Below are 15153 nucleotides of genomic sequence, written 5' to 3'. Positions count from 1 at the left end.
TTTGACGTTGCGAAATGTAACGTCATTTTTGATTGGCTGATGACGTTGCGTAATAATTTATCAAAGAAAAGAGTTCGCCAAAGAAAGTGAAATATCTTGGTGTGTATAAGACGAAATTAAATTATAATCCTTAATGACACCATTGAGTATTTATGACGTCATAGATACCATCTGATGATGTCATATTTACTGATGACGTCATAGTAGCTATGACGTCATATAACAAGGCTAAATTTGATATTTGTATAGTATTTTTTGCTTGATTACATGGACAAAGACTCAAAGTACCATATTCAACTTAAAACACAACTTTATTCAAGAGATATACAGAATTATGGGAGTTTTCATTTTCAAAATTACATCCCCTTATTACTGGATTGGGAGAAAAAGTTGTCAAAATACACCTCTCAGGAAAATCAGCAATACTCTGTGACTATTAAAGATACACAGTAATCCGATATGTCATTTTGTTCGTCGTAACATATTCTAGACATTCATGGGGGTTTTAGTAGAATTAGAAATAAATAAGGTGATGTATAAGGTAGCACACTACAGTAGGACAGCCTGGCCATGGGCGATTTTTTTGTTAAGCAAATAACTCCTGTATTATGATATGCATAAAAAATGAAAAAATAAATGTACACTATAATTGGTATATTCAGTATGAAGAAGTACATACAGGCTTCACATTTGTTGAAACAAAAATTAATAAATTGGTTCCGGATTTTAAATTCCCGGATTTTCCGCAAGTGTGTTTACACAGGAAATTTAGTTTTGCCTACAGCGAAAAATGGATGCCAAGAGTAAAGGTGAGATAGCGGAAAAACTTAATTTACAACATATGTCAAAACAAGATTAATTCTATCTTTGGGATAGAGATATTTAATTCTAAATAGGTTTCAGAAAAAAAATTGTGTAGAGAATTGTGGTATTTTGGGTCAAATATTATAATATTTTGCAATTTTTGAGCATTTTTTTAAGCTGTTACCATAGTACTCACAGCTCTAAAAATCACAGAAAATATCAGTTAACTTATCCTTCAGAGCTGTATTAAGATTGCAAATGTTGTACAGATTACAAATATATATACTTTATTGGAGTTTATATGTAAGGTTAACTGGCAATGTTTACATATCTAAGACATGTGTCATATTTTTCAAAATTGGTCATTTTTACTGTACACTGCTACCTTACGCATAGTACTGAAATGTCCTTAGACTGACAAAGTTATAACGCATATTACGGTAATGTCCATAGACTGACAAAGTCATGATGTATAGAACTGTAATGTCCATAGACTGACAAAGTCATAACGCATAGTACGGTAATGTCCATAGACTGACAAAGTTATAACGCATAGTACGGTAATGTCCATAGACTGACAAAGTCATTATGTATAGAACTGTAATGTCCATAGACTGACAAAGTCATAACGCATAGTACGGTAATGTCCATAGACTGACAAAGTTATAACGCATAGTACGGTAATGTCCATAGACTGACAAAGTCATTATGTATAGAACTGTAATGTCCATAGACTGACAAAGTCATAACGCATAGTACGGTAACGTCCATAGACTGACAAAGTTATAACGCATAGTACTGTAATGTCCTTAGTTTGATAAACTTATACCGTAAAGCACATTTTGAATTCATAATCTAATCTTGCTTGTAACAAGCATTTTAATTGGCGAGAAAATTGTACCTCCATACCATAAAAATAGTTAATCCTTAAATAACTCAAAGCACTGTTATATCCTTAGTTTGTCGAAAAAATCCAATCCCAAAAAGCAGAACTGTTGTTTTTTCTAGATAAATGCTAGTTACATGTACAACCTAGTGACACTTACTTAACATATGCATTATAACTGACCAGAGGGCCGAATGCAATATTAGTCTTTTAATAGTTGGGAAAACTCGCATATATAATGAATATATCCATCCCAGAATTATTGAGATATGAAGCAAACCAAAATGTACATCACTCTAAATTAATATCAGACAAATTACTTTCCTTTGATTTTTAATAAATATTTCAATGTCCAAAATTGAATTGTTTGTCATGATCAGGGAAGTTCAAGACTCCTAAGAATGTTCAATGCATGTTCCTAAACACGAGAACTCTATATATTTGAACTTGAAATAAAAAATAGTAATCACGTGTTCCACATCAGTGTCATCTGGAGTGAAGCGTACTTTGTAACAACACTTCCATGCTACGTTAACGTGCGTCATCAGACGAGGATCAATGGTAGGTCACCCTGTACCCTCTATATAATGAACCACATTCTGTGTCCCGGGCGCATTATTCTGTAATCACAAGGCATACCAGTTATACCATATCCTAACACCATGGACCTTCTACAGAGTCTTGTCCTTTTCTGTGCTTCGTGCATTATCTCGACAATATCTGCACCTCTGGAGAGGATACACCTAGAGAAGTTGTCCACCATTTTCCTCCCCTATACCTACGTCGATGGCGTCGGACAGTACCAGTATAACTCCCAGTCCGCCACCCAGTCAGCCTACGACTCAAGTCAACATGTTGTCTACGTGATCGGTAAGACTGTATATGTTTTTAGAATTCCTTTAGCTGATATGCTGTTCATGCAAATTTTTGCAATATGTACCAGTTTCAGATATAACTTAAAATTACAATGGAAATATAAGACATTAAAAGCTTTTATATGAGGATCGATCATAACTTTCTACTTGAGCTTGGTTAGTTGATAAAAGAGTTTTAATTTCTTATTTGTGTGTCTGAAGACAACTCGGTCATGAAAACGAACCATGTAACAGCCGTTTAATTTGACGCCTGCAATTCCCTTTGTCCGACATATTAATGAATTTGGTGTGAATAAATTCGTTGCATCGATGGAAAAGAAAACATGTAATTATAAAAATGTTAGTTCCAAAAGACAAGAAAGCGACAGTAGAAACATAAGTCGTATTACTAATTAGCCGTTCTAACAGGAGATTGCACAGACAAGTGTTGGCACTGACAGTGACAGCGCAAACGTTTTGAAGTGTCTCCTTTCAAATGCGATATATCAATTTATTTTTGGGACTTCATTTCGTTGTCTTTAAATCACGAGTGTTTTAATTCAATTTTACACTTGATTAAAATCACAAAATAGCATATAGTACGTAAGCGCTTGTAAAGCCGAGTACATCCTACCGACTAGTAACTGCATAGATCCTCACAATGAAACAAATATTTCAGTTGTCGGATAAAAACCTGCGATGTGATATTTAATTGGCTGCAATCTTTTTGATCCTGCATTCAATGGAAAACGAATTGACTTACTTTATTTAATGGACGTGGAATTTTGGGGCGACAACCTGCTCGTGGCGATGGGCAGCCGGATCGACACTGATAATGGAATGGTGAAGATATGCGGCATTAAACAGAAATTAAATTACTCGGTTTTAACATCTGATCATATTAACAAATATACAAATTCGTGACTAGAAAAAGTTCCAGCTATCGGTATAATGTTAACGAAACATTTTAGACAGGGAGGGAATATGGAACTTTCTTTTATGATATTTGATTTTTTTTTACAATCAAGGTGTGCGATGAAAATGCACAGTAATATTAAGTAAGAGCAAGTGATTACGCCTGCTTTAATATACTGATATACACAATCGAAACATCTTATTTTGTCAGGTGGTAATCTGCTGCACGCCTATGACATCACCGACCCTTCGAACCCAGTAATGATATTTAAGACGATGATCAATGACGTGGAACTAACGGACGTGGAATTTTGTGGCGAACATCTTCTCGTGGCGATGGACAACCTGGTGGACAAAGAGAATGGAATGGTGAAGATTTATAGAAGATACAACACAGTTAAAAAATCTCTGGATCTCGTTCACACCATCACAGGTAAATCCGTCATAACTTTTTTCTAACAATCCTACAGATTATCGAATGTGTCATTTAAAATTTGAAGCGAAATAAAAATATCAAAAAAGTCTAAAAAAAAATTCTCAATCAAGATTTCACTTTCGGTCATACAATCTTACTCTAATTAATGTTGATACAAATTAAAATCAGGTATGCATGTTCTATATTAATTAATTACAGCTAAATAAATACTTATCGATAAACTATAGACCAAATACATTACAGTATATGGGGATTTATTTTGGTACAGTTGGGCCTTTGCCGGATATGATTCTACCAACCTCCGACTGCCAAACAATCGTCGTAGCTGTAGAAGCAGAGGCATATCACAATGGGTCTCACTTCATTGATCCGGAGGGGGCTGTCGGAATCATCAATTTTCAGCCACTCCAGGGCGCTGAGAGTGATTTCCGTTACACAAAGCTCGATTTTAGGAAGTACAACACACAGTAAGTTTGATAAATACTACTTTTTCTTAGATTTGGATTGATATTACAAAACGAAACCTTTCCATTTTCAAGGAATATAATAATAATAATAAAAAAAAATCTGTTAGCTAGCATTCGAGGCTAAAACAGGAAAAATACCTATAAAGACACTGAAATAAATATAAAGACACGAACAAGCCCTACAAATATTCATTGACAGAATATAATCAATGAAAATCCTGGTAGGAAATTGTTGACAAGAAATAATTCGAATGCTTGTTATCAAAAATTGTAATTAAGTGAACGAACTTGAACATACTATCATAATATAATCTGATGGTGAATTATATATATATATTTGATGGCTCCAGCTACGACTTTGGAACATATTTCTGATAAACTGCTTTTATGATAGGTGGGAAGACCTGGTAGCTCGTGGAGCGAGATTCGTATACAGAGAGAACAATAATTCTTTCTCCAACGACGTAGAGCCGGAGTTTATCACCTTCAGTCAGGACGAAAAGACCGCATATGTAGGGCTCCAGGTGAATACATTAATCATGTCAGGCTTAATTTTAGGACATCTTTAAAACTATATGATGTGTAAAAAAAGTATGAAGTTTGAATATTATGCAAGAAATACTTTATTTGTGTTTTGAAAATCTGTAGGTAATTATCATTGGTACGATTATCAACATAATAATGAGTTGATGGAAAACAATCGGCAATACTTCCTTAATCACTGCAAAACAATTTAAGGTATATCTTTTAAATAATTGTATCCACCGTGGGAGACTTTTCCCTGAAAACTGGACATACATTTTTCACGTGGATCCTATGACGTTAAGGTTCTTGTAAACAAATATTAAACATATATATTCGATACAATTTTAAAAGTAAATTATTTGACATATATTGAATATATAATTATCGAAATCATATGTTTACTGTAGTATCAGGTACTGTACTTTACCAAAGTTGCAGTGTGTGATCTAAGTGATACATATATGGTACATTTATACGTTTCATACCAATATTTATTTATTTTCCTTCAAAATAAACTAATAGGAGCAAAAACGCTTAATTAAGTTGACGACAAATGTTATACTGTAAAATCTCTAAGGAAAACAACGCTATTGCGGAAGTGGACATTGTCAATGAAGAGATCCTTGCAATTCACCCACTAGGATACAAAAACTGGACCAACTCTAAGTTTGATGCTAGCAATAAAGACCACGGTAAAATATGCATTGTATTTAAAAAATAAAAATCATGTGCTGTGGGAATTTATCAATAATCTGAATAGCTTCCTATTCAAACTGCTCATATTCAGATTTCTAGCTGTTAATATTTGACATTATTAATAACTTGATATAATCATTATATTTCCCTCCAATACTCCAGTAAAATATCTGATGACACTGGATATCAACGTAAAGATATTGCTTTAATAAAATTGCATTAAAAACAAAATATTAAAAGAATATAAGAGACATCTTTGTTTTCCTACCAACATGGGCATGTAAAACTTTTTGACATGTAGCTATCAACATCCGGTCCTGGCCAGTGATGGGGATGTACCTCTGTGACTCTATCAAGAGGATCACTGTAGGGGACAAGTCTTACATACTGACAGCAAATGAAGGGGATTACAAGGACTACTCCAAAATCCCAGGGGCCGGAGGTTTTAGCGAGGTGTCCCGTATATCCAGCCTTACTATTGCTGGTCAGTATAACCTCTGGTTGTTAGATATTGTATGTATAAGCTACATACGCTGTAAAATAATTATCAACTGATACTTGGAGTAAATAACAATTTTCGTGAACTAAAAAAATAATGTTGAAATAGATCATGTGTTACTTTTCAGTGAATTAATATTTTCCAAAACTATATGAAAATTATAAACCATATCGATATGTTTTTACAAATACACATTTGTCATAAAGACACATTCTATCTTGTTTTAGACTCCTCCAATATAGCCAGATGGGCGGAAGTGAATGGATTTAATAGAACTCTACAAAATAAAGAAAATCTAGGTTAGTAGTACATGCTCTTATGCTGATACAATACGAGAAGTTTCCCCTGTCGTTTTGGTGTGTTTAATGGATGAGAGTTAGACTCAAGTTTGGCTACCCGTACGTTATCATCTCAGACTAGCTTACTGGTATAGGATCTGTGTTAATATTGATTACCAAGCGTAACGTTTTATGTTATAAAATTCTCACTTTAATGTGTTCAAAGTTGTTATTAGTAATGTAACCTTATGTTAAAGTAGATTGCCATTTAGTTACAGATTACTATATTATTCTTTTAAAAGGCCCTGAGTCATCTGTATGTCATGTAATACAACATGAAAAAACCCATATAATTTATAAAACATGATTTGCAATATTTGAAAAAAATAGATATAGGTATTTATGTGTTTTATAATGTTATTTCTGTTATAAAAATTATATTGATAACGATATGACGTACAAACATATAGAGTGACACTTTGTGGTTAACAGGGCGTCTGCAGGTCAGTAACTTAGAAGGTAAGGTCGGGGATGAGTACAATGCATTGTATGCATATGGAGGAAGAAGTATGTCAGTTTTTGATCTGACAACGTTTGACATTGTTTACGACACCGGAAGTGACGTCGAGGAATTAATAGCAAAACAGGAACCAATGATGTTTAATGCGGACGGAAAAAAGGGTAATGTCGTGGTTTCATCGACCAAAGATTCAAGATCTGATAACAAGGTATTCATGATTAACTTACACATTATCAGTATACATATGTGGTGTTTGATTGTCAATCAAGCATCAATATCACAAATAATGTCAACAACTTAGAATGACGAGACCCATTCGTGCACCCAGTGTTATCAACAATTAAAAGAAATCCCATAGGGAAGCATTCTCCAGAATTCATTTACATCCAATAAAGTTTTCTTTAGCGACATTTTCTGTTCAGGAATTCCCCGAGGTTTAGGAGTATCGATAAATCTTTGGCCTGGTAGTAGTGTTTATGTACTATGTAGTGGAAAGATATTGGCTCACCCATAATACATGGAACTAATCATACACTTTAGTACTCATCCTGATCTGCGATTGGTTTTACAAAACAAATATACAGAAATGTGTGTACAATGTATTTAATTAATATCCGACGTTATAATTAATTACACTTTGGTATAATAGGGGCCAGAGGTTGAGAGTGTGGAGGCCGCACAGATCGGTGACACAACGGTCGTCTTTTTGGGGATTGAAAGGCCTGGGTTCATCTTAGTCTACTCAATAACTGACGACATCACCGATTTGAAATTTGAGAGTATGTGGACAGATATCACAAGAACTGATGAAACTTTCAGTAATATGTACGACCAGCGCGCCATTAGCTCTGTGGATCCAGAGGACCTTAGGTAACCATATCAAAATTTCTTCTCCACGAGACAAAATCTTCTTCGATGACATGCATACATATATCGTCATACAAACCTCAAACTGTGTTTTGGTGGTCACCGGTAAGGGTTATATGGTGAAAAATACATTTGACTTACCTTAAAAAATGTAACAGTTAATTATAGATATATCATAAGATATAACCGTTTATGAAGGAATCGGCGGTATATCAATGACAGCTCTAACTTTAGTTCAGTTTTATTTTGTTCAATTTTGAATACAAAAATAACTGGAATAAATATTGGATATAGAGCAGATATGTAAAACAATGTTTTTACTTTTTTTTCAGGTATATATCTCCTCAAAGCAGTCCAAACGGTAAACCTCTACTTTTGTGTACTGGGACGATCAGCGGTACGGTGTCGGTGTTGGAAGTAAAGGGTATTAATAGTGACGGGAGTCACGTGGTACAACACATCGACAAACCGGCGTTTGGTTAGATATCGAGTTCTGCCTGTCAACTTTTGCGTGTTATATCTGGTTAGTTATATCTTGAAAAACGTGAAAACAAACATCGTTGATTCAGACTCCGGATAAGAAGCTGGTGCTATTTCATCGAACTGTTACATAATAATGCTCATCACAAGTTTTACAGATGTTTATAGTATTTTTTGTTTCTTTATTAATAAATATTTTGTTTTATATTTTGCTTCTTATGTTTTGTTGATGAAAAGAAATAAAATATTTACCCTGTTATATTTTAACTTTCGATCCCGCGAACCTCAAATAAGCCGCAGAATACAGAATGTCGGTGTTGTGCCAGCTAGAAATACGGTATCTAATTTTTGGATTTGAATGTTGAATCAGCAAGATATACAACATTCAACATTTGGAATTCGAATGTTGAATCAGCAGGATATACAACATTCAACATTTGGAATTCGAATGTTGAGTCAGCTCGACATACGACATTCAACATTCAAAATTTGAATGTTGAGTCAGCTCGACATACGACACTTAGCATTGAGAATATAAATTTTGAGTCAGCTCGTCATACAACATTTAGAATTTGAATGTTGAGCAAGTTCGACATACGACATTTACAATATACGATATTTTACGCCAGTCTGGTATAATTCATGATATCCCATAAGGTGACAGTACCAAAATCGGATCACCATTACATAATTTTTTCTATTTTCAAAAAGTATTTTCAACTGAGATTGCACCAAACGTGTTTTGTCACACATATTGCATAAACTTATCCAATAAGAATACAATTCATATACTTTAGCTCTAATGGTCTACACTAAATTGACTAAAATTAAAAAAAAAAAAATGGAAAGGTCTCTCCTAAAGATGCTGTACACCTAAGAGGACGAACAAATGTCTGATTGGAAGATCTTTGTATTTCAAATAGTTCAGGCCCACAATGGCGCCAAAAGTGATATGATTAGTAACTCTTCCCACTTTTTAATGTTTGGGTGGCATCTGAAGTTGTCTGTTGATGCATTCCTGGGTATCAATGACCCACGTGCGAATCAGTTTGGTAATCTTGAGACATTTGTCCAACGGCTGGTGCAGAGGCTGGAATATACATAAAGGTCAGAAATTCGAGTATCTGGTAAGCAAGCTGAGCAAATTAAGGCCGCTTACTATGCTTGTGTATGAAAGTCAAAAGCATTGGTGATCTAATACTGGTAAGAAAAGTAGGACTCTAGGGTAGACATAAGCTCGCGGATAAATGAGAGCAGGATTCATATATTGTGATCACAATAGAGATAGCTTGATTACCAGTATATAAAATATAGAGAGAAGCTCGAAGACGGATGGTGTAAGCACAGTCAGTGAAAGGTTTTATCATTTTTACGTTCGCGTAGGAGTTTGTGTTTCAGTATGAAAAGGTCAAAGGCAAGGTCATTATTACTTTAGAAAATCTTTGTTAGCGCTCTGGCGACTTCATTATTATCTCAGTGCATTTTAATGTTTAATATCATTATCAGGTTACATTATGATATTGGTTGGAAAACATTAAAGACATCCCAGTTTCAGGGTGCCAACACCAGTCTTTGTCGGCATTCTTTTTTAAACAGAGGTCAATGAAACTTCATACAATTGTTATGTAGGAGATAACCTTGAACAGGTTTGTGTCTAAGGGTGCCAAGGTCAAGGATAAGGCCACAGTTGATTTTTATATATGGAGTGTATCAGCGGCTATAGATAACATGCGAGGGGATTGGTATTGCTTGCAAGATGTCTTGTTTGTTGCATTTCAATAAGTGATTACTTGTGTCAATCTAAGGTGAATAGTTCGAAAGTTGAATTTCTAAAGAAATAAGTTGAAATAGTTTTGAGTTATTGCCAATGAAATAGATGCTTTAGTGTTCTTCTGTTTATAAGCTTAATATTGCCACAATCAGTCAACGCACTGGAATTATTTATGTTAATGACGGTCCTTCAGCTGGAGTGAATTTATGTGACAATCACTATCAGTCAATAGACTGGAAAGATCTTGTGTAACAAAAAAGCAATTAGCTGAATGGACTTTATATTACAATAAGTTAGGCAGGTTTTATCTTACAATCAGCCTATAAGCTGGATTGTTCTGGAAAGAAGGGGAATCTTCACATGCAACTTCTAGTTTGATCTTTGAACTTTATTAAGCAAATCATAACATTATTTCTTGATATCATTTTTCATATTTTTGTTTGTTTCTAATAGTAGCTTGAAGATCTAAAAGTGTGAAGAATACATTAAAATTGCTTGCCGTGGACTGAAATTTGTGTTATTTTTGCATCACACTGATCGAGGGTGCTGGCAGCCACCAAGTTCTTGATTTGTCAGTCAACCCACTGTAAAGGCATTATAACCGGGTATGTGTAATCTAAGCATGTGGATATTTGTAGTAACTCCACAGTAGCGCTGGAATCAATTGAGGTTTAATTATCGATATGTTTTGATTGAGAATGCCAACCGATATTTTTTTTACTAATAATTGTTAATTATTAATTTCCCTGATGTTGAGAGTATAAGTGCAATGGTCAAATCTCTTAAAATCTTTTTAGAATAGTTTGTAAAGAATATGATCTGATGGAATCTAAAATTAAGTTCAAAGTAGTACTAAATATGTTCTAGCTTAACATTTTATTGATATTAGAATCCAAGTTATATTGTTATTTTTGCTATAAAAGGTAGAAATTTAGATAATACTACACATACATGTTTGTAGTTATGTTATATAATTTGTTGTTACCTATCGTGGATAATGATATTTCATAATCAGTTGATTAAAATTGGTTTTCTTTTGATAAGTTTTTAAGACTTATTTATTAACAGCACAAAAATAATCCAAAGTAATGCTTTATATCTTATCAAAATATATCATTGATATGTTTGGACTTCAACATTATCAGCTCAACGATGTGTTATGAAAACTTGTTAGTTCCCCCTGCTACAATAATGCTATTCAAATAGAATGCTTCGGGGGAATATGTACATTATACATAATGTTGTCATACAATTCATGAAATTATTGAATCTGTTAGCCAGGATATTCTTTCCCCTACAGAAAATCCTGTTCATTATGTGCTCGGCCAATGAAGTCTTCTTCTGTATGTTGTATTTGACACACTTCTCAGCGGGACCAACACGTAAGAGTTACCTCTCTTTGAAACATAATAGTTGAAATGGGAATTTTCATGACCATGTGTAAATCTATATTTATCTAACAACATTTTGTAATAATTGAGATCAAATATATCTAATGACGTCCCTACAACATGGTGAAGTGTTGTTATTGATGGTTACCCACAGTGTGATGTGCCATTACTGTTGATGTCTCTATCTCTCACATGTCATGTTTTACTGACCTCATACACCCCGAGGGCCACCTCGATATCAATCATTGTGTCCACAGACTGATTGTGTAACATAGATTGTGTAAAACTCTCTGTCAGTAGTCTATGTTGTGCTGATTCTATACCAACATGCTACAGTTAACTTGTTCTGGACAAATCTGATAACAATAGCATAGTTTTGGATTCAAACAATATATGTTAAACTAGTGCATGATATTATATTGCCTGCAGAGTTCTGTAATTAAAATAGACAATAACTACCATAGCAAGGCTGTTTGATGCTTTATTAAAGGCCTCATACTCACCAACACCATATTTGTGAGTGAGTGAATTAATGATTAACAATTATAATCAGTAACAAGCAGAAAAAAGAGAAGGGTCACCTGTAATTAGCGGGGATTAACAAGATTTCTTTGAACCTCCCTAGGATCAATCACTGTGTCCACAGACTGATTTTGTGACACAGTTTGTATGACATCTATCTGTAGTGTGATGCTGTGGTGATCCCATGCCAACAGGTTACAATTAAATTTTAGTTACGTTTATCTTACAAATACAGTCAAACCTGTCCTATGTGACCTTCCAAGGGAGTCAGTAAAAAAGGTCACATATGACAGGTGGTCTCTTAATCCAGGTTCAATGATAATGACACAAAAATGGAAGTAAAACGTTATTTATTGATATCAAAACTATACATAATCTGCAGCATATCTCAAATATTAAAAATTGCAACTACATTTAGAAGTATGAAAATATAATTCTATAGTCATCAAATAAATTAAGACAACATGTATTAAATAAGAAATCTGAAGCATAATTGTCACTAATAAATGTTAAAAAATGGAATAAATTAATTAAAGACAATATTCAAAAGATTAGCTAATGTACAGTTTAATTACAAAATTGGAATAAAATATCTATAATTCATTAAATTGATTAAGACAATATTCAATAAATGATCTAATGTGCAATTTGATTACAAAACTGGAATAAAATATCTATCATTCATCAAATTAATTAAGACAATATTCAATAAATGATCTAATGTGCAGTTTAATTACAAAATAGGAATAAAAATCAGTCAGCAAATAAATTAAGAGATGATATGGTAACATCTTACAAATACAAAGTGTACTTTATTATTTATTTGTTCATGAATCCTGAAATAAAAAAAAAGATGATGTTGTTTACATTTAAATTCTAGTCAGATTAAAATTCATTTCTGCATACTGAAATAAAGTACTTCGTCTTATTTCATTTAATCAAATTTTGCGGATTTATTCTATTTATTTATAATCATGAAGTTATGTTATTTTTTTCATTAAATGACTCATGTTTTCAAACAAATAATTTTGTAGATAATTGGATTTTTTGTTTTCAGTATTTTGAAACCATTAAGAAGGATAATATTGATAAATAACCATGTCATATTGATAAATCATGTTAATGACATTGCACATAGTGATACATTATTCAAAATAGATGGTACATATTTATATATAATGTTAATAAGATGGTACTTATTAGATGGTACATATTTATATATCAATGAGATGATACTTATTTATAAAATATATCAATGTGAGGGCACATATCTATATTTTATGTTAATTTTATCAATGAAATGTTATATATTAAAAAATTATTTAAATGAAATCTTATGTATTGACTATAGACATTGACAGCTAGTCATTTACAGGCAGGAAAACAAAAAAGAGCCTAGACAGTTTTAAGATAAACAGCATAGAGGCCTTGACACATAATTTGATGGATTTGTATATTTTGAGTTTGAATACCGGTAATTAAGATCATGAGACCATTTAGCTGTTTCTTTCTTCTCGGACTCGTCAGTGATTCTAGGGACCAAAATTGTGTAAACTCAAAGGAAATTCCAGGTAACAAAATAAGTATAATAAAAAGTTTTCACCTTGAACTGCATCGTGTCTCGACGCGGTCATCACCCCACGTCAAAATCATCAGTGACCCCGCATGTGGCGATGTACACGGTTAACACGGTATATTGATAAAACCCAACTAGATAGTAGGTGATCACAAGTGAATACTCCATGTACCAAATATGGGAACCGACTGTAACACGCAAAGCTCTCAATCCAGGTCACAAATAGGGGAACAGATTATAACACATGTACAATTGTACTATCATTTACCTCATTCAATAACCATCAATCGAGCTGTCTTCCATGTGATTACTAGTATCAGGTATGAAGCTTGCCACAGGAAAGTATTTTGGGGGTCCTCAAGAGTAATACTAGATAAAACTGCCTTCCTACCCATCATCTTGTCCATTTGGATGTAATACAATATATACTAGGTAATACAACTAATGTTATAATCTTGATTTATTCAAGTTGTTGTTAAATGGTAACTACTAATTATTTGATATCTATATCATTTATTTTAAGGAGTTGAAAATAGTTTATTTATGTTTCCCAGCATGACGATACTGCTAAGCATCGTCTTTAACCTACATTTAAAAATCTTAAGTTTATCACGGAAATTATGATACATCTTTCACTGCTTAATCAAATGCGTTATATAGAGCATAAATCATAAACACAGAGCATCAAGCATAAAATTAAATAAAGGCAATCTGGAAATAAAACATGTTGCTGAAACAGTAAAGGACCGTTATTCAGAAGATTTGGTGTCCTCACTTGCAGATTTGAAAATGTATTTTCTTTATTACCTATTCGATTAACTCAATCGCGTATCCAAACACAATATACACTGTACATATAAGTGACGGACTTAATGATATGGTTATGGACGATATTATATAATAAGAACTCCGAAATCCTTTGTTGATTAATGTATGTCTGGCCATTTCAAAATTCATTTAAAATTCAAACGCTGTCTTTATGCTCTTTTTAAAACCAATCACAGCCAACATATGTTAATGTATCGATAAAAATGAAAGTACAATGTATTGTGAATGCTGACATTTCGTAATAACATTATTCATTGATTAGTAATTTTAACTTCAGTAAAGTGGGGTTTTTGTATAACTTTTTGTTTTGTTTAGAATGACCAGAAGAAGAACTATTTGACAAATCTAAGAAGGTATTTTATTGATGTTATACTATCAGCCTTCCTCACTAGAATCGTCAAGCATATGAAAAAGGAGGATCAAGTTATACACTATTTTGTACATTTTGTCATCGTAATCATAACCTGTAAATGCATAGACATTAAAAGTTAAAACTTATAGCGTCGGTCATTTTTCTTAAACTATCCATTATAAATGTAAACATCACAACGCTATATAAATGTGACTTTATCGTTGAGTTCAGGGTGTCTGCCCCAAGTATGCGCAATGCTAGTGAAGACCTTGAATGGGAGTCTGTACAGTTACATAATGAAGGTTAACACGGCCTTGTACAGGGACGATGCGGTCAATGTTAATAATCTAGGACATACCTGTACTAGGTCACCTGTCCTCATCAGCTTTGATATCATTATTGCGTCCTTAACGTGATAAAGTTAGAAAGGGGATGTCCTCGGCTTGACCAGGGGATCGTTTGTTACTTGTATGTCATTAATCTGGC

At 33.4% G+C, this 15153-nt stretch overlaps 1 protein-coding gene across 1 annotated transcript; it reads left to right on the top strand.

The window, feature by feature from the left end:
• The first annotated feature begins 2352 nt into the window (after positions 1-2352).
• Positions 2353-8434, top strand: LOC117332266 (mesenchyme-specific cell surface glycoprotein-like). The gene is made up of 10 exons (XM_033891152.1): positions 2353-2560; positions 3671-3892; positions 4164-4362; positions 4757-4886; positions 5465-5579; positions 5885-6067; positions 6310-6381; positions 6853-7088; positions 7530-7750; positions 8080-8434. The coding sequence occupies exons 1-10, from the start codon at positions 2353-2355 to the stop codon at positions 8228-8230; spliced, it is 1737 nt and encodes a 578-aa protein (XP_033747043.1). The 3' UTR covers positions 8231-8434.
• The last annotated feature ends 6719 nt before the right edge of the window (positions 8435-15153 follow it).

The sequence above is a fragment of the Pecten maximus genome, chromosome 8 (assembly GCF_902652985.1).
Source record: "Pecten maximus chromosome 8, xPecMax1.1, whole genome shotgun sequence".
Taxonomy (NCBI): domain Eukaryota; kingdom Metazoa; phylum Mollusca; class Bivalvia; order Pectinida; family Pectinidae; genus Pecten; species Pecten maximus.
Note: the sequence above shows the minus strand (reverse complement) of the source record. Positions and strands in the feature narration are given on the sequence as shown.

What these genes read in the sequence shown, in the direction of transcription:
- LOC117332266 (XM_033891152.1), top strand. Translation starts at nt 2,353, where the DNA reads ATGGACCTTCTACAGAGTCTTGTCCTTTTCTGTGCTTCGTGCATTATC. An exon ending in ACATGTTGTCTACGTGATCG is followed by an intron (nt 2,561 to 3,670) that starts GTAAGACTGTAT and finishes TTATTTTGTCAG; the next exon opens with GTGGTAATCTGCTGCACGCC. An exon ending in TTTAGGAAGTACAACACACA is followed by an intron (nt 4,363 to 4,756) that starts GTAAGTTTGATA and finishes CTTTTATGATAG; the next exon opens with GTGGGAAGACCTGGTAGCTC.